The following is a 21,367-nucleotide window of genomic DNA, read 5'->3' on the forward strand; positions in this document are numbered from 1 at the left end:
AGCCAGGAGCTCCTTCTTAGTCTCTCGAGCAGGTGGTAGGTCCCAAGTACTTGGACCATATTCTGTGCACATTAGAAAGAAAGCTGGTTCAGAACCAGACTAACCAGAACCCAAACCAGCACTCTAATATGACACGCTGACATCACAAGTGTCAGCCAATATTGCCTTTATTCTTCCTGTCTTAAAAATTTTACTTGAAGGGTAGATAAAGGGATCTTTAATCTGTTGCCAGGGGCAGGGGCTAGGCCAAGTCATTGTCACGATCTCAACCCAGGAGTCTCACACAGGTGGAAGGGATTCACTTATCTGAATCACTACTGCTGCCTCCCAGGGTGCACTATCATCAAGAAGGTGGGACTTCAAGCAGAGCCAAGACTTGAACTCAGGCTCCATTATGGGACACAGGCATCCCAAACTGGGATCTTAGCCACTGCACTCAACATCTGCTCTACTTTATTCCTAAAAGCCTATTATGGAATTGTCAATAAATTTATGTCCAGACACTACAAATTTCAAATCCAAAATTAAAGAAAATATCAACCTACCAAAATATGGAGAGATCTGATGTTTCTACCAACATTTCCACCAAAGAATCTACCATTTTTGTATGGAAAATTATTGTATTCATCATCTTCCCAAGTTCTCTGTGATCTGCAAGGCTAAGTGAAGCCTTAGACACACTCGTATACGCCTGTAAAAGCACAGCAAAAACCAGAAGTAGTTTAGGTAGAGATGAATGACTTTAAACTAGTTAGCTAATAACAAAAAAACACTGAAAACATTTAAGATATTATGACATTTTATCAATAACATCTTTTGTTTAAACTGTTTCTAAATGAATTTAAATACTGATGATCAGAAAACAGAATCTAATTCATGAACTACTCAAACCCCAAAGGAACTGAAGTCACAATGTCAAAAGTAAAAAATAATTGCCATAAGAAGGTTATCATAAGTTACAATATAGTTTAAGAAAGCTTATGAGAAAACTAGATGAAAATAAGGACTGCTTATTGATTTAATAAGATTTTATTGAACCATCAAAAACCACATAGCTGGAATAGTTTTCAACCTGTTATGAAAAATGCATACTATGAAGAAAGTACACATTTCAAAAATTTTATCACCAAAATTAGCCACTTTTTAAAGTCCATTTTCCATAAATTATTATAACCCTGTCTAATAACATAATGCACTGTGAAGAATACAGTAAAAAAAATTACTGTAGGTTGGTTAAATAAGACCAACCTTATTTAAGGTTACTTAAATAAGACTAGAGATAGGTTTCAGGGAAAGAAATTCTATGATCTGAATATCAAGTTACAGAGAAAACAATTACGTCCATGCAAAGCAGGTATTTCCTAAAGACAGAGAATAAGAATAAAAGAGGTGCCTACAGAATAAGTACTGTTTATTATGGCTACAATGTGAGCTCAAAGAAGAAAAAAAAATGGTAAAAGATTCAACCAAATCCATTAATTTAGCATATCAAGCTAAAGAATTAGACTTTCTGGAGAACTACTGAAGTCCCCATGATGGCTAGTTTTTGTTTAAGTCAACCAAAATTATGATGATCTGGTGTGAAGTGGTGGTAATATAAGAGTTTAATCTAAGAAATAGCTGGCTATGGTGGGTGAGAATTCTAGATAGTAGTCAGAGTTCTGGCTACTGGGGGGACATTTGTTCATGGGTCTCTTAAATTTCCCTGTATATTGCTGATATGCCAAGAATGCAGAGCCTGGACTCAGCACTTAATCCCTAAATCATTTCTTAGTATTGCAGTTTCAACTATCAAACTTGAAGGATGAGGTAATGTCTCCTCTGGAACAAAGAGCAAGTGCTTCTGCTGATGACAAAATGGAAGGCTCTTCAAACTCAGTGTGCCTTGTCTACAACAAAAACCCACTAGACAGACAGGATTCACATGGATTCAACCACAGGAGTAAGAGGAAATTGATGCATATGAGTATATACTGATACCTGTGCTGCTTCTTTTATAATAAATAACTAAGTATTTTATCATTGATCCTAGAGTCCCAGATTTTTTAACCAATATCCACAAATTGATAACGAACTAAATTATTGCTAAAGTCAAATCTTAAACACTACAATGGCAAACGGTCATTAGGTAAATGATATTACCACTCACTAAGGTAGCAACACTGCAGAGAACAGTTTTACATTTTATTGCTTTCATCTGCCAGGAAGGGAAGAAATGAAGAATAATGCTTACAAAATTCTGATGGCAAAATACATACTACATATTTATAGCACACCATGTCTTACATACTTCAGAGCTTGTAAAAAGGAATCACTTTTGGCTAAAAGTTCAAAAGACTTTCACAAATTAGTGCTCTTAAATAATGAGAAATAAAATACACTATGAAAACAGATTGAGATGAAATGGATGACAAAATGAGGTGGCTTGATTTAAGCACTCATCTGAAATGACAATAATGAAGGAGAAACAGGAACACTGGTTTAAATAAAAATAAGATGTGAATAATCCAAATAAATTAGAAGATATTTGAAACAGCAACTGAAGATACTTATGCAAGTATATGGAGGAATAAGACTGCTTAAGAAGTACAGGAAAAAACCTACAAACAAGACATAGAAAGAACTCTTTTAAAAGAAACAGAAAAGTAGAAAATAGAGAAAGATTAGAGTAACCCATGAAAGAAAAACAATCTTAAAAATGAAACTTGATAAAACTCCAACAAAGGAATAAAGCACTCTTAAGATTCTCCCAAAGGCATATTCTTCCAGGCTGCTCTGCTCAAGAACTACCAGTACCCATAAAATTGATATGCTCTATCTAGAAATTCAAGTGCTTCCACATGAAGTCAACGGTCAGTCAGTCAGCAAGTCACATTATTCATTATCTCAAGAACACCAGCTTCTTCTGACATTAACACTATACACTCAAAATTCTCATTACTTGCCCTTTAATTCACAATAGGTATTTTTTTGTACAAGCTATTTCCCTACTTATATTCTACCCAGGTTTAAAGATGTGGGCAAAACCCTGACTTCTATTAGCAATTCCAACCTGAAAACACTTCGCCCTTTCTTAGAAGATTGTAATTACGAGAAAATCACTGTGGCTTCTCTCCAGTTAATTTTTTAGGATTTAAACTACTACTCCTTTTCCATTTTTCATGTCTTACTCCAGAACTAGATTAAAAAATCTTAAAGAAGTGCACTGTTCTCCCACAGATGATGACATACTTATCAGTATTTCATCTGTATCCTGTGGTCTAGTCGTTAGTTTGAAACTTTTACCACTAACCTGCTCCTCAGCACCAATGTGAACCTTCCTAGATTCCAGATATTGACACCAGCCTTACCTGACGCCCTCTAATTCTTGCTGAGAATTCTCTGGTTTAGCAATATAAACTTCCTTTGAAATGCTTTGTCCTGCTGTCACAGAAACTGAGTTTCTATATGTAGCACCCATCGTCCGATTGACTGAATGTACTGGTCACAGTTAAGAGCAGTTGTGGGTTAAATTTTGACTGTTGCCGTCCCTTAGCAACACTTAAATGACGAGGCATACTCTGGAGGGTCTGGGAAAAGCCAGAACCGCAACCGGACCCTTAACTGCCAAAAGTGGCTGCGTTTAAACCCTTCTCTCCACTGCCCCTTTCCCCGTTGGCCTTAGCTTTCCTCCCAGCTTCTCCAGCCCTCTCTCCGCCACCCTTATTCCTGCCCAGCCTTCTTCTCCATCTTTCTCGTCATAGTTGTTGTTGTTGCTGTCATTGTCGTCCATCCCTAAATTTTACCGGCTACTTTTATATCGTTCTCCACCAATCACTTCTCCCTGTGGGTCCACTTGGCGCTACGTGACAGGACAGTAGCAATGACATATCGCAGCGAGGGCATTAGCCTATCCCTGTGACTTCCTGTTTACCTGCTGGAGAGACCAACTCCGCCTCCTGGCCCTGGGCCAGCCACCATCTTGCAATGGCCCCTGCCAATCCCAGCAGCGGCTTTATTTAGCACCCCGCTCCCCACATTTGACTCCTTCAAAAAGATGTTTAACTTCTAGCCTCTAGTATCTCAAAATGTGATTTTACTTAGAAATAAGGTCCTTATAGAAGTAAGGAAATAAAAGTGAGGTCACCAGGACAGACTTAGTCAATATAACCTGTGCCCTTATAAAAAGGAAAAATTTGAACACAGAATATGCAAAGGAAAACTATGCCCCACCCCACCCTCAAGAAAACAGGGAAATGCCACTGCAGAGAGACATCCAGGAGCCAAATAACAACAAAGATAGCTAACAGGAGCTAGAAGACATGGAATAGATCTTCCTTACTGTTCCAACAGGAATCAACTCTGCCACCATGTTGATTTTGGACTTCTAGTTCCCAAACTTCTAGTTTCTATTGCTAAAGCCACTCAGTTGGTACTCCATTATATCAACCCTAAGCAATTTATACTTGCAGACATGCATTCCATGAACTAATCAAATAGCTAATCATAACTTTGTTAAAAAGATCTCACGCACAGTACTATATTACCTACATTTTTAATGTTTATTCAAAAACTTCCTATTACGTTATATGACTGAACAAAGCTAAAATTTGAGACTTTAAATGATTCAGTTTAACAATCCTGAAATTATCCATAACAGTACATAGAGAAATGCACTTGACTCCCTAAAAAAATCTCTCAATTTCAAATGTCAATTTAAGCATTCTCACAAATCAGGAGCAGGGAACTACACAGCTTCAGTATTTCCACTGGTTTGTCTAATCGTTTGTAACATAGCCAAGCCCTTTTGTTCCTGTACTTCCCACAGCTGCTACCACAGTACAATGCTAAAGAGGAGTGGCTGTGCCAGAAACTATATGGCCCACAATCCTAAACTGTCAATTGATTATTTTCCTAAAAAAAATTTTAAGTTAGGTTACAAACATTTTGTCAAAAAATGCTTTCACTTTATGCTTTCACTTTAGAAGTAAACAAAATAATTGAGAGAGATTGGGATTTAAAATTCAGGTTATTTTAAATTTTTGACAATTATTTTATATAAACCTTATCAAGGTCTACATTGGAAACATTTACGGAAGTTTAATAAGTGGTACAAATTGTTTCTTCTATTGTTTATTATACAAAAAAATTTCAAAATGCACATAACCATTTGCATTTTATTGTAACAATAAAAAAGTTAAATTCTTACCTGTAACCTAAACCAATCTAATCTCATTCCTCTGAAATCAAATACTTCCCCATCTTCTACTGTAATAATGGAAGAAAAGCAAGGATTAAAAGCAAATTAATGTTTTAATTAATCAAAAACATTTTAAAAATTAAGAGCTAAGACAATCCCACATCTAGGAATAGGTCCAAAATAATTAAAATCAAGAACTGAAAGACATACTCATACACCCATATTAACCACAATCAGCAAAGGCAGAAGCAAATTAAATGCTCCCTAATAGATGATTAAATAAATAAACTGTGTACATAAATATAATGTGACCTTATTCGGTCTTAAAGGAGAAGGACATGCTGGAGCAGGCTACCCCAAAGTTAAAGCTTGAGGACATTATGTTCAGTGAAAAACAAACACTACATGATTTCAGTGTCCAGTTGTCAAACTAATAGAAAGTAGAAAGATGGTTGTCAGAACATGGCAGGACATGAAAATGGAGTGTTGATATTTAAAGACCAGAGTTTTAGTATTTTAGACCTAACACCACTGAAATGCACATTAAAAAAAAAAGTTAAGATGGTAACTTAGAAGATAGGCACTTGGCCTAAAGTTTAAGACAATGAGTAGGATAACTCTATCCCACATCAAAGCGCCTGGATTCAACTCTCATATCCAGCTACTGATTTCAGCTTCCTACTAATGAACACCCTCAAAAACAGTAGTCAAGGCTCAAGTAACTTGATTCCTGCCATCTACACAGCAGACCTGATGGAGTTCCCAGCTCCAGGCTCTGCCTTCAAGCTTTTGAAGACACTGTCAAAATAAATCAACACATGGGAGTTTTCTGTGTCTAATAAATGAATAAAACCTTTTGAAATATGTAAATGAAAGATGGTAAGTTTTATGCTGTGCTCATTTTACAATTATAAAACGAAAAACAAAAATGTTTTTACAGCAGGCTTTTGGTGCACAGGTTAAGCTGCTAACTGGGATACCCATATCCTGTGTCTGAGTGTGACATGAGTCCTACTTCCCCCATTTCTGACCCAGTTTCTTGTGAACATGCACCCTGGAAGGCAGCAGATGAGGGACCAAGTGCTTGGGTCCCTGCCATGCATACAGGAGACCAGGATGGAACCCTGGCTCTTTGCTTCAGCCTGGCCCATTCTGGCTGTTTCAGGGATTTGCATAATGAACTATGAGGTGGAAGCCTCTCTCTCAAATAAAATCAAAATAAATTAATTTTTTTTAAATGTTAGTTAAGAGATTAAATTAACAACCCATTTTTTCAAATCTGGCAAAGATGATAAAGGAGTCATGTTAATACAAGTGTAAACTTTTCTCCTAAGCTTTCTGATCCTCAGTTTACTTACGCAACAACTTAAAATAGAAAAGAACTCGAAGGATTCTGTGAATAAAAACTGTGGACAACACACTAAAGTTCCACAAGATAATTTTGCATTTTACCAGGCAAATTTGTAGTAATTTCATGACTTACATGTGGTAACAATTAAGATTGACTGAACTGGGCCAGGCACAGTGCCCTAGTGACTAAAGTCCCTGCCTTCCATGCACAGAAATTCCTTATGGATGCCGATTCGTGTGCCGGCTGCTCCATTTCCTTCCAGCTCCCCGCTGTGGCCTGGGAAAGCAGTGGATGACGGACCAAAGCCTTGGGGTGCTGCATCCATGTGGGAGACCAGGAAGAGGCTCCTGAGCTTGGATCAGCTAAGCTCCTGGCCGTTGTGGCCACTTGGGGAGTAAACCAGCAGATGCAAGGTCTTTCTCTCTGTCTCTCCCTCTCTCTGTAAATCTGATTTCCTAGTAAAAATAAATATTAAAAAAAATTGACTGAACTAAAATAAACACCTATACTTTTATAACTCAGATTTGTAAAGAAAAATATTTCTAATACTTTTTATCTAAACACTGCAAAACCAAAATATATCAGTCTATCAGCAGCGCGCAAACAGTGGAGAAATAGAGTGCACAGATTTTTTTCAGAACTATAGACCCAAGCACAAATGGTTATTCTTTTTTTTTAAAAAAAATATTTATTTATTTTTATTGGAAGGTCAGACGAGGAGAGAGAGAAGATGATCTTCCAACCTCTGGTTCACTCCACAAGCAGCCACAACAGCCGGAACTGGGCTGATCCGAAGCCAGGAGACCGGAGTCTCATCCGAGTCTCCCACATAGCTACAGGGTCCCAAGGCTTCGGGCCGTCCTCTACTGCTTTCCCAGGCCACAAGCAGGGAGCTGGATGGGAAGAGGGGCTTACGGGATTAGAACCAGCACCCATATGGGATCCTGGCCTGTGCAAAGTGAGAACTTTAGCCACTAGGCTATTGTGCTGAGCCCCCAAATTTTTATTCTTGCTTAATAGCTGTTAGGGCGTGGATAAACTGTTAAGTATCTGAGAAGTTTATCCTCAAATGTTCAGTTTCAAATCTGTCAAATGCAAATAGTAACAGTATAAAAACATTATGTAAATTTAACAGAATAATTTACATATAAAATGCCTGAGGCAAACTGAACATTCTATAAATGGCATTCTCTACTCAGATGAATGTTGGACCAAATACATGCTTCTACAACACTCAGTGCTCCTTTTGGCCTACTTTTTGGTTGTTATAAAATGCCTTTTTTTCTTTGAAAATATCAGAAATATTAAGCTATATTTCTTTTTATTTCAGTAAACATCATGACATCTATTTTAGAAACCCTTGATGAAGAGGGAAAAAAAATCAGGATAAAACAAGAATTCAAAAAATGAGGTAGGTAAGTGATACTATAAAATTTAACTGTTAAATTTATCCTAATAATCAAATCTCAAATTCAAGTAAGAAAATATACTGCTATTTAAAAAACTTGATACCTTGTTTTACACTTAAGGAAGTCATAGTGTTAACAAAGGAGGACATGATGATTGATTCATCTTCAGGACAAACAGAAAGATTCTGAAAAAGAAACAATACTGTTAAAGTGGTTAGCTGGGAAACAGCTCATAGGATAAACAAACTGGTGTGTCCATACCATATAATATTTTCATCAATAAAAAGAAAGAAAATGTTGATATATAATACCACATAAATGAATCTCAAAAACAATATGATAAATGAAATTTTAAAAGTATATGATTGCATTTACAAAAAAAAAACTTTTACAAAGGCAAAACTACAGTGATAAACAGATCACTTATTGCCAAGGTCTCTGAGGCAATCTATTATAAATATCGGTAAGAAAACTCTGGGAGTGTTCTGTATGTTGAATATGACAGTAACTATACACACTGCAAAAATCAAGCTACATACCAAAATGTGTGATTTTCACTGTATAGAATTAAAAATAACGACAACAACAAACATTTCCTTTTAAGCAAGTAAGAAAATGAGTATTTGGGGACAGGCAGTTGACCTAATGGCTAAACCACTGTTTAATATGCTTAAAATTCTACTCTCGATATTAAAATCAAGCTCTGGCTTTTAATTCCAGATCCTGCTAATGCAGCCTGACAGGCAGCAGTGGTAGCTCAAGTGGCTAGGTACCCTCCACCCCTGCGGGGGATCTGCAGCATGTTCTTGGCTCTCAACTTTGGACCTAGCTGAGCCTAGACTCTCCACTGGTACCCAGGGAATGAACTACTTTATCTCAAATAAAATTACGTGTTTTAAAAAATGAGTATTTATGATAGACTGCATCTAAACTCAAGAAGTAAGTTCTTGAGCTGCAGTTAAAACATCCACAAACCATATTAGGATACCTGGTGTTTTCAAGTCCCTGTAACCTATATATGTGAATTGGACTAAGTTCTAAACTTTTCCACATCAGCCTAGCCCAGCTCAAGCTTTTTAAACATTTGGGGAACTCTCTCCCTGCTTTTCAAATAAATAAATAAATAAATAAATATTTAAAAGGGAGTGGGGTACTAAAAAAAAATAAACACTTTTTTAAAAAAGAGAATGCTTAACTCAACAACATAAATTCTTTTTAATACCTATTCGACAATGTATCATTTATAACGTGATTGAAAATACAAATAGTTAAAATGTAAATTTTGTTATGTATATTTTACCAACAATAAAAATTAACAATTACAAGAAATCATATTACAGGTTTACAATCTTAGTTCTAAATTTACATCTTAGCAAAGGTAAAACCATTGCAACTGTACCTTGCACAAGAGGGAAGCAAAAAGCTTAAGAGTTAGATTATTTAGAAAGCACACAGCACGGAGCAAGTTACATGATTTCTGTAGCCAATTATGATCCCTATACCTCCCCTCACAAGACAGTATTTCATAAACCGGGTAATTCTTGACACAAGTTACTGCTGCTGCTGCTTAGATTCTACCAAAATGTTTCTAATGCCACAAGTGCTTAAATCCCCTTTTCCCAAGGTTGGTGAATTCTATATAAAAAGACATCAGTATATTTCAAATAACTCGAAAATTTTAACACTACAATAAAGGTCTATGAAACTTACTAATAAATACAAGGCACTTGAAAAAGGCTATAGAAGGAGCGGGCAGTTTGGGACAACGGTTAACACGCTGCTCAGGATACCCACACTTCACATCGAGTGCCTGGGTTGCAGTTCTGGCTTCATTCCTAACTACGGCTTCCCACAAGATGCAACCTGAAACCCAGCAGTGGATGGTTCAGGGGGCTCGGTCCCTGCCATCCATCTAGGAGACTCAGAGTGAGGTCCAAACTGCTAGCTTCACCTTGATCGCTGAGTGCATTTGAGCAATGAACCTGTGTCTGGGGATCTCTGTATTTCTCTTTCTGCTTTTCAAATAAATTAAAAAAAAAAAAAGAAAGAAACATTATTTCTAAAAAAGGCTTACAGAAAATGGAATTTAAAGGAAAAGTTTATTTTGGTGAAAAAAAAACTCAAAATCTGTATAGTAATCTACACTTTTCAACTAATTTTCTGAAGATCTCTCCTATCCATATAGTCACAAAATAAAACCAGTACTTCGTTTATTTTCTAGAAAGAATGCTAATATGGAAGAATAATTAACGGTGATGATTGTTTCTGGCTTGTCTGATAAACAGTAACTATTTAAATAAAATCTTAATAAGCAAATGATATTTCAGGGATTTAGCACATTTGTTTCTTAACGTCATTCTAGAAAAAAGTATCTGGATGCCACCTAGTGGCTAAAAGGAGAAAGCAGTTTGGGTAATAACAATTACATATAATTCAAGGTAACAAACTTCCTTGAACCATGTTCCTTCTTACCCATGTTTTTCCTTAAAAAAAAAAAAAAAGGTTGGGGTTCTGCACAGTAGACTAGTGGCTAAAGTCATCACTTTGCACGCGCCGGAATCCCATATGGGCACCGGTTCATGTCCCAGCTGCCCCACTTCCCATCCAGCTCCCTGCTTGTGGCCTGGGAAAGCACCTGAGGATGGCCCAAAGCCTTGGGGCCCTGCACCCGCATGGGAGACCCAGAATAAGCTCCTGGCTCCCGTCTTCAGATCAGCTCAGTTCTGGCCCTTTTGGCCACTTTGGAAGTGAACCAGAGGATGAAAGATCTTTCTCTCTGTCTCTCCTTCTCTCTGTAAATTTGCCTCTATAATTTCAAGAGTGGCAATTTTTAAGGAAATAAAATAGGTTTATAGTAATCTTAATGTAGAATTCTTTTACTGCTCTTCATAATATATGCTAGCTTATAATGGTTTCAGACATCTATAATTATAAAATGAAAACAAATGTGTTTTATACTGTCATTTAAATTAAAAAAAAGAAAATTTATTAAGACAAAAAGACTGTATACAGACTAAAATCCAAGAAAATTCAAAATAAAAAATAAAATTAGAACACTTAAATTAAACCAGCAAGATGAAATCTTTATTTATTTATTTGAAGATTTATTTTACTTTTATTGGAAAGTCACATTTATACAGAGAGACAGAGAGAAAGATCTTTCATCTGCTGAATAACTCCCATGCAGGTGCAGGGTCCCAAGGCTTTGGGCCATCCTCAACTGCTTTCCCAGGCCACAAGCAGGGAGCTGGACGCGAAGTGGATCAGACAACACATGAACTGGCACCCATATGTTATCCTGGTGGATTCAAGGCTAGGACTTAGCCACTAGGCTAACACACCGGGCCCTGAAATCTTTATTTTTGGCCGTTCTCAAACACAATACTCAGAAAGATCTTTTTCTACCTGTCCTTTAATATTTAATTAGCAATTATGCTGTCTCCATCTCTTTTCTCATACCACAGCCACCAACGTGATAATGCTGTCATTAGCTGTCACCCACCCTACTGTAGTACTTATTCTTCTGTTAACTATTCTTCCCACTGAGCCAAAGTAATCTGGTTAGTAAAATCTGATCTATGGCTAATCTCTCATTTTCGAGGTCCACTAAATTTTGGTTAGTGTACACTCCCATTCTCAGGGTAACTGTTTGCTTCATGGTCCTCAGGCTAAGCTTTGTATACATTGATGTATAACATTTTTGCAGTAGGCTACAACTATCTTCTTAACTCTAGACAATAACTCCCTTAGCAAGACACAACCATGACTGATTAATTTTTATCTCCACTGCTTGGCAGAGGATATTTCACAAATGATTATCACACAAACAAATCAATTCCTGCAAAGTTAAAAGGAAAGAACATCAGGGGGATGATGTGGACTAGCTTTTACCTGCACGAGCTCGTTGAGGACAACAGCATCAAAGCCAGAGAGGTACTGCACGTAGTACCTCTGCATCACAGGTCCGTACTTCCTCACATGGGCTCTGAGCTCTTCCATGTAAAATATTAACTCAGCAATGTGCCTTTTGAAGAAATTCAGGATTATTTCAAGAAATAAGTTTATTGCTATCAAAGAAAACATTAGATTATGTTGATATTACTTCTAGACACTTCCTTCTTAGAAATGGAATTGCTTAATAACTACTTCCTTTTAAAAAATACTTCATACTAGAAAATAAAGCCAAAAAGCAAGACTAGAAAGGGAGTAAACATTCACAGCAGAAAATCCAAATGAAAATAGAATTCATTCATTTCACATATATTTTCAAAAATCGTAAGTGAAGAGACTTTCTGAATGCTCTTATTTTCTATGCTTCCTTTATTTAAATCCTGCTGAAACTGCAGATTAAAATAAGAGAGACATTTCAAATGACACACTGGGTTAAAATTCAACTCTGTAAAAATTCTTATTTAAGTGTTTTTAGTGAACAATTTTGAAAAATAATTTCCATAGGAAATATTACTAGACATATCAAGAAAACAAGCACTATATCGCCCTCTAGTGCACCAGAAAGTACTAAAAGCCCTAATTTCAAGCAAAGACAATAATGTATTCAAATTCATATACTCTAATATTATAAATATTACAAAAAGTACAGAAGTCCTGAAAAGTTTTCAAAATTTTGCTCCAGATATAAGTATCCATATTTGATAAATCTGAAAAAATAAATTTTTAATGTCACTTACTTATCAATAAAGTCATCTGCACTCTTCTTTGGCATATTATCTGCATGACGAAGTAGCCAGATAATTTCATCACGGGCAAAAGATAATGCCATAAAAACAAAAAGTGCCTGTTGCATAAAAACAAAAACACTGGTTACTCTCAAAGATTAACAGAATCTATTCATAATGTCTAAGTGAAAACTTATTGGCCGAAATTAACAAATTCAAAAGACAAGAGAGACAACAGGCCAGGACAGAAGTGGAGGTGTGCACGAGGGAGAACCTCCCCCCAAGGGAGAAGTGTGGAAACACGGGGGGCTCTGTGTGTGCGGCTCAACCAGCAATTTCATCCCTAAATATGAAACCTGATCATCTTATGTAGTTCCTGATCTACATTTTAGTAAAATCCCATACAAAAGAAATGCTTCTGATGATTTTTATATAGCACACTTACTGCAGGATGAATGTAATTACCTTGGGACCTAGCAGGCCAGGCTGATCCGAGAGAACAGTAGCCAGTTCTTTCAGTGCAGACCTTAAAAACTTGCGTCTTTCTCTGTGCATTGAACCACTGCAGGCAAAAGAAACAATTACAGCTCATCTGTTTCCAATAAAATTATTACTGACAATTAAGGCAGCCTGGTGTTAATTAGAAATTTCAGAGCAAATTTCTAATTTTCTTTTATGAGGTAGAAGCTACTATTAGAAAACCATCTTTCATACACTGGTATTTAAATGACTAACTACTATATGTTTATTCTGGGCTTTCTTGTGTTGTCCTCCATCTACCAAAATCCTATCCCAAACTTAAGTCCAATGTTCCATGAAGCATTTTTTGATTTCTAGCTATGCACTTCCAAATAATTTCTACAATTATAGTATCATAGTCTTGTACTTTGGGAACTGGACTATAAAATCCTTTGAAGACAAACACTATATTCCACTACATATGTATTTTTTCCATTCCTCACAGAAATTAAGACATATAATTTAATAAGTATCTGGTTTATCTGTAATTGTGTTTATCAGGTCTATTTTTGTTAAATGTACAAAACTGACTAAGAATTAGTTATAATCAATAAACATAAAGGGATGATATCAATTTTGCATTCCTGTTAAAAAACAGAAAGAAAAAAAGAGGGAATAATCATAATTATCAATACACTATATATTTCAAAATTAAGTTCAAATTAAGCTCTTATTATCACAGACTAATAGGGAAAAAATTACAGTGTTCTGGGTATTCCAACTCCTCATACAATGCAAAATACACTCATACACTGTTTCAACAAAGTTTTATTATTAAGACAGATGCATAAAAATCCAAATATAAAGAATCTACAACACCAGCAAATTTGCTTTGACCGTAGATTAGTTTTAGAAGATTTGGATTAAAAAAAAAAAAAAACAGTCCTCTGCCTCCATCTCTCATGTTTCAGTTTTTCATCTACCAATCTACCAAAGCAAGTATGATGGCATGCGCTTCAGATTATTTACATCTTTCATGGTAACATGTTACTCTAGGGAATGGAGTTGTGGTGCAGAGGATTATGCTGCCACCTGCAATGCTGGCATCCCTATCAGAGTGCCTGTTTGAGTCCTAGCTGATGCGCTTCTGATCGAACTCCCCGGAAATGTACCTAGGAAAGCAGTGGGAGATGGTCTAAGGCCTTAAAACCTGGGCTGCTGCCACTTTAACAGGATAGAGTGTCAGGATCTTGGCTTCAGCAAGGACTAACCCAGGACGTTGTGGCCAACTGAGTAGAAAACCAGCAGACAGAAGATCACAAATTATCTCTCTCTGTTAACTGAAATCTTTTTTAAAAAGAGGGTGACCCAATAGCTCAAATGGCTAATGCTCCACCTCCAAATGCCAGCACATGGGTACTAGTTCATGTCCCAGTTCCTATATTTCCCATCCAACTCCCTGCTGATGGCCAGGAAAAGCAGTGGAAGATGATCCAAGTCCTTGGGACCTTGCACCAGTGTGGGAGACCTGGAAGAAGCTCCCAGCTCTTGGCTTTGGATTGGCTCAGCTTCGGCCCTAATGGCTATCTGGGGAGTAAACCAGTGAGTGGAAAGTCTTTCTCTGTCTCTCCTTCTCTCTGGAAATCTGCCTTTTCAATTGAAATAAATCTTGAAAATAATAATAATAAATGTTAGTTTGCTGGGGCCAGCATGGTGGCTCAACAGGCTAATCCTCCACCTTGCTGTGCTGGGTATGTGTTCCAGCTGCCCCACTTGATCCAGCTCCCTGTTACTGCACCTGGGAAAGCAGCAGAGGATAACACAAATGCTTTGGCCCCTGCCACCAACATAGGTGACTCAGAAGAAGTACCTGGCGACCAGCTTTGGATCGTTCATTTTGGCTATTTGGTAATGAACTAGCAGATGAGGATTTCTATTTTCCTCTCCCAACCACCCCAACTCTGCCTTTCAAGTAAATAAATCTCTTTTTTTAAAAAAAAGTTACTTTCACCGCAATGATAAGCACTATTACTGACAATAACAAAGTATATACTATTTCAGAGTGTGGGGATTTATCAACTTCTATAAAACAGTACAAAAATCAGCCAAACTTGAAAAATTCAAACAACTTATTGGTAGGAGGAATACAGTGGCCATAAGAGATCATCTACACAAAATTTTCCTAGTGCATTTTATTAAGACTTCAAAAATAACTTAAGAGGCCAGTGTGGTGGTGTGGTAGGCTAATTCTCCACCTGTGGCACTAGCATCCTATGTGGGCCCCAGTTCAAGTCTATGCTGGTCCAGTTCAGATCCAGCACTCTGTTTACTGGGAAAGCAGTAAACAGGCCCAACAGCTTGGCCCTCTGCATCCACATGGGAGACCCGGAATAAGCCACTGGCTCCCAGCTTTGGGCTGACCCAGCCACTGTGGCCACTGGAGAGTGAACCAGCAGTGGTAAGATCTCTTTCTCACTCTCTCCTTCTTTGATTTTCAAGTAAAACACAAACACCGTAAAAGCTGTGCACAAAGATTATATTTTAGATGTAACACATTGTTCCTAACTGGACATTCTCCCTCACAAGTATTGCATCTCACATCCCATTCATATATATACCCAGTTCAAGAAAAGAATGTTTCAAACAATTCTTCACTGAAAGCAGATAAAATAGAGCTTACTTACGCATGCGACACAGCTGCCTCCTTGCATTCTCTTATGTCATTTATACGTTTATTATAGCTGTAAAAAAAAAAGCAACATGCTCATCTTAATATGATCAACAGTCAAGACGAATATAGCAAACACTAAAAGTCAATTCAAAGCAACCTATTACGCACAATAGCCAAACAACTGGCCATTAAACTTGCAATGTCTAGAGATCTACCCTGCTTGCTTCCTAGCACCTCAGGAGCTCAGGACAAGTCTTTCCAGGGAAAAAGAAATTCTCACATATTAAATCCAACAATAAGCTTCCTTACAAGCAATTATTTAATTAAATCTCATTATTTCCTTGAGGTCCAGAGACATTAAAATCATACCTGTGATATATTAAAAACAAAAAGCCACATATATCAGTAAGTTTAAAGGAAACATTGGAAAAAAAATAATTATAAATCACCTCATGAATATGATCAAAAACTGAAAATTCCAGGGCAGACAATGTGGTACCTGGGAGACAGCAGAGGAGGCTTAAACATGTGGAATGCTGCCACCCACAGGGTAGACCGGGAGCCCCCTACGCCACCCAACACTGCCACTTTTTCAAATAAAGAAACAAACAGATAAATTTTGGGGGAACACACTCAAAATTTGTAAAATGCAAGCTATCTCCTGACAACCGTCAAAACCATACATACTAAAATGAACTCCAATTTCTATATTCAAGTAGTCTAATACTTCTATTGTTAAGCAAATCTTCAAAATACACTATTTTTCCAAAACTGGTCTCTGTAATAAGCTTTTATATGTTTGACTTAACTATGACAATTCAGACCTTAACCTGATCAAAACTGGAACTTTTCACCTTAAAATACTGAGATCCTTAAATGACAATTCTATCACACACACACACACACAAAAAGTAAACCAGGGTGAGCCTCCATTTGGGATGCCAGTCATACGCTGGATTACCTGGTTGGAGTCCCAGCTACTCCACATTTTTGTTCCAGCTTCCTGCTAGCATGCAGGCAGACAGTGAATGGGAGTCCAAATACTTGGGTTCCTGCTACCCACATGAGACACGGATGGAGCTCCCGCTTCTGGCGTAAGCCTAGCCCAGGCCTGGCTCTTTGTGGGCATTTGTGGGGTAAAGCAGCAAATGTTTTTACTCTGTCACTTTCCCTTTCAAATAAATAAATCTTCCTTCTTTCATATCAAACTGGTTTCATGGTGCCACCAAATTTTACTTGTACCATACATATCCTAAGTTCATTCAATATACATACAAATTGGCTTTATGTACAAATTTCTGTAAATGACTCCAAAAAAAGCTCAGTGAATATGCTAAGACATACAAATTTCATGATTTTCACTTTTAGCCAGTTGAAAGAAAAATGACATAAATGGTCTCACACAGGATGTATTAGTAAATTCCGCCATCTAGAGTAGGACTGTAATTTTGGGTACTACTGCTTGTATTATAACTGTCAGATCACCCATGAGAGAATACCAAAATCACTTCTGGTGATATATATCAGATGGTTACTTGAAAAAAGAGCAGAGGAAGGGGAAATGAACGCTGGCAGTACTGACTGGCAAGTAAAAAAAGAGAATTTCCTAAGGATGAGGAAAACTTTCTGCACTTTGACCTAAAGAAGGGTCACACAGGAATACTACATGCAAATGCGCCAAGTTACACATCTAAGACTTATTTTTTTAGGTAAATTTTATGTCAATAAAATAGTGGTAGGAAAAAGGGCGGATTCTTTCAACTTTTCGAAGCTATAGATGTAGAATGTTGGAGTCATGCCCAGCAATCAGGATTTTAATTTGCATTTCAGAGTAATTCTCAGTCACACTAAAATCTGACATACATGTTGAGCTGTTTAAACAGTTAGTGCCAAATCTTCTTAAAATGATGCACCTAGGTATTTATTTGAAAGGCAGTATAACAGGTTCCCTCCTCAAATGACTGTTAGCAGCCAAGAATGAGGCAGGTTAAAACCAAGAACCTGGAACTCCACGTGGTGGCAGGTACTCCTTGAACCACTCTCTGCTGTTTCCCAAGGAAATCAGCAGAGTGCTGGACTGGAAGCAGAGTAGCCAACACATGACCCAGTATTCCAATATCGGAGGTGGATCCTAAGCAACAGTAAAACCTGGTGCACCACAACTGTCCCCACAGATGTTAAAATAACATGCTTTAACTCAATTTTATTAGGACATTATTGAATTGGATATGAAATGGAATGTGAAATAAATGTAAACAAGTTTCATTTTTATCAAGCTCCCAAGTCCAGCATAATTATTCAACATCAACTGCAGAGATTCCATTATAGTTCAGATGCTTCTCATTTCCAAAAATTTGCAATTGCTACAAACTCCGAGCTCAACTTGGCTTTTACGTTCTTGGATGGCAGAATCTCAAGCTGAAACAAATACAGAACTCATCTTCCATCCAGAATGCAAGCTTCGGAAAGGCAAGAATTTTACATTTCTAATCTGTGAAATGACCTTAAAAATACAACTACTTCAAAGGCATGTAACCAATATCATAGCAGGACAATCGTTCAAACACCTTGCTAGAATCACAGCAGGATGACTGAGGCTGTATCTTCCCTAATGATGCGACTACTACTACATCCCTAAAACATTAATGAAGACAATACAAACCAACCTTCTCCAAAAGACAAAATAATATAAAATTCCATACCCGCGTATGTTTACAAATAAGTCTTCTGCAGCTTTGTGAATGTGGAAAACTTCATCTCGAAAAAGAGAGAGGCAAGAGCTGCTTTGAAGAGCTAGCTTCCAAAGGTTCAGTGCTGTAGCATCAGTATTTAGGATCCCATGACACAAAATAAAGCCAACTATAAATAAAAAGGAAACCATGGATGATTGTAAAAACATTCCAAAGAAAAATCTTTTTGATTATATCATAGTCTTTAAAAGAGAAACAGTGGCAACAATTTCTAAATGGAGACTTCTAAATGACAGATGTGTAATTATATATACACAGAAATATTAACAGTATTCTTTTCAAACTGTAACTTACTCTACTCTTCAAGACACTGAACCCACACTGATGCAAAAAAACCAACAGTTTCTGAGCTATAGACAGGATCATTTTAACAAAAGGTATTTTCAGGAACACTTAAAAATATTCTTAAGTCAAAGATCAGATATAACCAACATAACCATCACTGTTGTAAGTGGAATTTAAAGGAAATCTTTCTCAAAGTTATCAGGAGACCTGATGGTAATACATTCAAGTGTTTTAGTCTCTGCACCGGCAAGGGATTTATTGATTAAAAACAAAACAAAACAAAACAAAAAAAACAGTTTCTGTGAAACTTTTTTGTTATATTAGAAGCTATCAAGTTTATTTTTTTAAGATATGGGTTATGGGGCCCGGTGCAGTAGCCTTACAGCTAAAGTCCTCGCTTTGATGTGCCAGGATCCCATATGGGTGCCGGTTCTAATCCCAGCAGCCCCACTTCCCATCCAGCTCCCTGCTTGTGACCTGGGAGGGTGGTAAAGGACAGCCCAAAGCCTTTGGACCCTGCAGCTGTGTGGGAGACCTGGAAGAATCCCCGGGTTCCTGGCTTAGGATCAGCGCAGCTCTGGCCATTGTGGCCACTTGGGGGTAAATCAATGGACAGAAGATCTTTCTGTCTCTCCTCTCTGACTTTGCAATAAAAATAAAACAAATCTTTAAGAAAAAAAGATCTGGGTTACGGTTTAAAATATATTTATTTGTTTATGATACATCTAAAAACAGCAAATGAATTTAAAATAGTTTAAGATAAAGGCAGGGAATACTAAATATACCTTAACAATCTCTTTTTTTTTTTTAAGGATGCTTCTTTTTGTTGGAAAGGCAGATTTACAGAAAGAAGGAGAAATAAAAACCTTCTATCCACTGGATCACTACCCAAATGGCTGCCACAGCTGGATCTGAGCTAATCTCTAGCCAGGAACCAAGTGCTTCTTCTGGGTCTCCCACATGGGTGCATGGTCCCAAGGCTTTAAGCCATCCTCTACTGCTTTCCCAAACATATTAGTAGGAAGCTGGATCAGAAGTGGAGCAACAGAGACACGAACCGGCATCACTTGGGATGTAAGCACAGGACAGAGGATTATCCTATTGAGCCACCCTGCCAGCCCCTAACCTTCTTTTCTTGGCAAAGACAGGACAATTTTTTCTAACTTCAAAAACACGTTTGATTTCTCAACCATAAAAATGTTGGAGGGCCAGCACAATGGCTCAATGACTAATCCTCCCCCTTGCAAGTACGGAGAATCCATAAAGGTGCCAATTCGTGTCCCAGCTACTTCACTTCCCATACTGTTCCTGCTTGTAGCCTGGGAAAGCAATAGCAGATGGCTCAAAGCCTTGGGACCCTGCACTCATGTGGGAGACGTGCAAGAGGACCTTGGCATCAGATCAGCTCAGCTTTAGATGCTGAGGCCACCTGGGGAGTGGACCAGCGATGGAAGATCTTTCTTACTACCCATCCTTCTCTTTGTAAATCTGGCTTAAAAAAACAAAGTTATAGAACAAAATTGAAGGACCAACTAGATAGCAAAATTGGAGATAGCAAAGAGATAAAATGACTATTATTTTTAAAGATTGTATATTTCTTTTATTTGAAAGACAGAGTTACAGAGACAGAAAAAAGGCGGGGTGGGGGGAGTAATCTTTCATCTTCTGGTTCACACCTCATATGGCCACAACAGCTGCAGTTTTGCTTATCCAAAGACAGGAGTTTCTTCTGGGTCTTGCACTACAGCAGGACCCTGGGTTAATATCAGGTGGCAGGTCCTCATCCCTGGGTACTGGACTTTTGGGAGGCTGGGTGTGGCTTCCACCTTTTTCTCTCCCCTTCTCCAATGACAAGAAGAAATAGAGAATTTGGAAACAATGATTTCACCCACTTTTCCCTAACCCTCAATTCTTCCCACCCTGGTCAACCATGTAATCATCATCAAAAATGTTTTTTAAAAAATTTAATCATATAGAAAAGTTAATAAATCAAGAAACAAAATAAGAACTAAAAATAACAAGGCATTTATAACAATTCCCTTCCAGCAGTGAATATGGGAGAAGCTGAAAGAATTCAGCTGTCTATGAGTTCCTCTCATTACACCTGTGTCTACTTCCTCCAGTTTGTGGGCCACTTAGGACCATAAACTATTTATTCTCTGTGAATCAGACAAACATAAGAGTCATTTAATTCTCCGCTTGCAAGCTCTGAGATCCCAGGAGTAGTGGTTCTTGTCCTGGCTGCTCCACTTCCCATCCAGCTCCCTGCTTATGACTTTGGAAGGCAACAGAGGATGTCCCAAAGCCCTGGGATCCTTTACCTGTATGGGATACTAGAAGAAGCTCTAGGTTCCTGGCTTCAGATCGGTTCAGCTCCACTTGGGGAGTGAACCAGAGGATGGAAGATCTTTCTCTCCGTCTCTCTTTATCTCTAGAAATCTGCCTTTCCAATAAAAATACATTTTAAAGAAATGAATTTGGTTTCTAAATTTAGATTGAAGGTGATATGAAGTGTAGCCCACAAGTCTTAAGTGTTAGCCTAGGCTCTAACCTTGTCTTTGAGACTAACTAGCAGTGTGTCTTAATC

The 21,367-nt window shown here is 37.6% G+C and overlaps 1 protein-coding gene across 1 annotated transcript in view; it reads right to left on the reverse strand.

The window, feature by feature from the left end:
- Nucleotides 1–21,367, reverse strand: part of NCKAP1 (NCK associated protein 1) — a 104,342-nt gene that overhangs the window by 36,322 nt on the left and 46,653 nt on the right. Inside the window, exons 9-16 of the mRNA XM_058664698.1 lie at nucleotides 18,448–18,604; nucleotides 15,759–15,815; nucleotides 13,081–13,177; nucleotides 12,628–12,734; nucleotides 11,831–11,963; nucleotides 8,043–8,124; nucleotides 5,189–5,247; nucleotides 546–691 (exon numbers count right to left, since the gene is read on the reverse strand). Coding sequence (XP_058520681.1) covers nucleotides 546–691; nucleotides 5,189–5,247; nucleotides 8,043–8,124; nucleotides 11,831–11,963; nucleotides 12,628–12,734; nucleotides 13,081–13,177; nucleotides 15,759–15,815; nucleotides 18,448–18,604 — 838 coding nt within the window. The remainder of the gene's footprint in view (nucleotides 1–545; nucleotides 692–5,188; nucleotides 5,248–8,042; nucleotides 8,125–11,830; nucleotides 11,964–12,627; nucleotides 12,735–13,080; nucleotides 13,178–15,758; nucleotides 15,816–18,447; nucleotides 18,605–21,367) is intronic.

This window comes from Ochotona princeps, chromosome 5 (genome assembly GCF_030435755.1).
Source record: "Ochotona princeps isolate mOchPri1 chromosome 5, mOchPri1.hap1, whole genome shotgun sequence".
NCBI classification, from domain to species: domain Eukaryota; kingdom Metazoa; phylum Chordata; class Mammalia; order Lagomorpha; family Ochotonidae; genus Ochotona; species Ochotona princeps.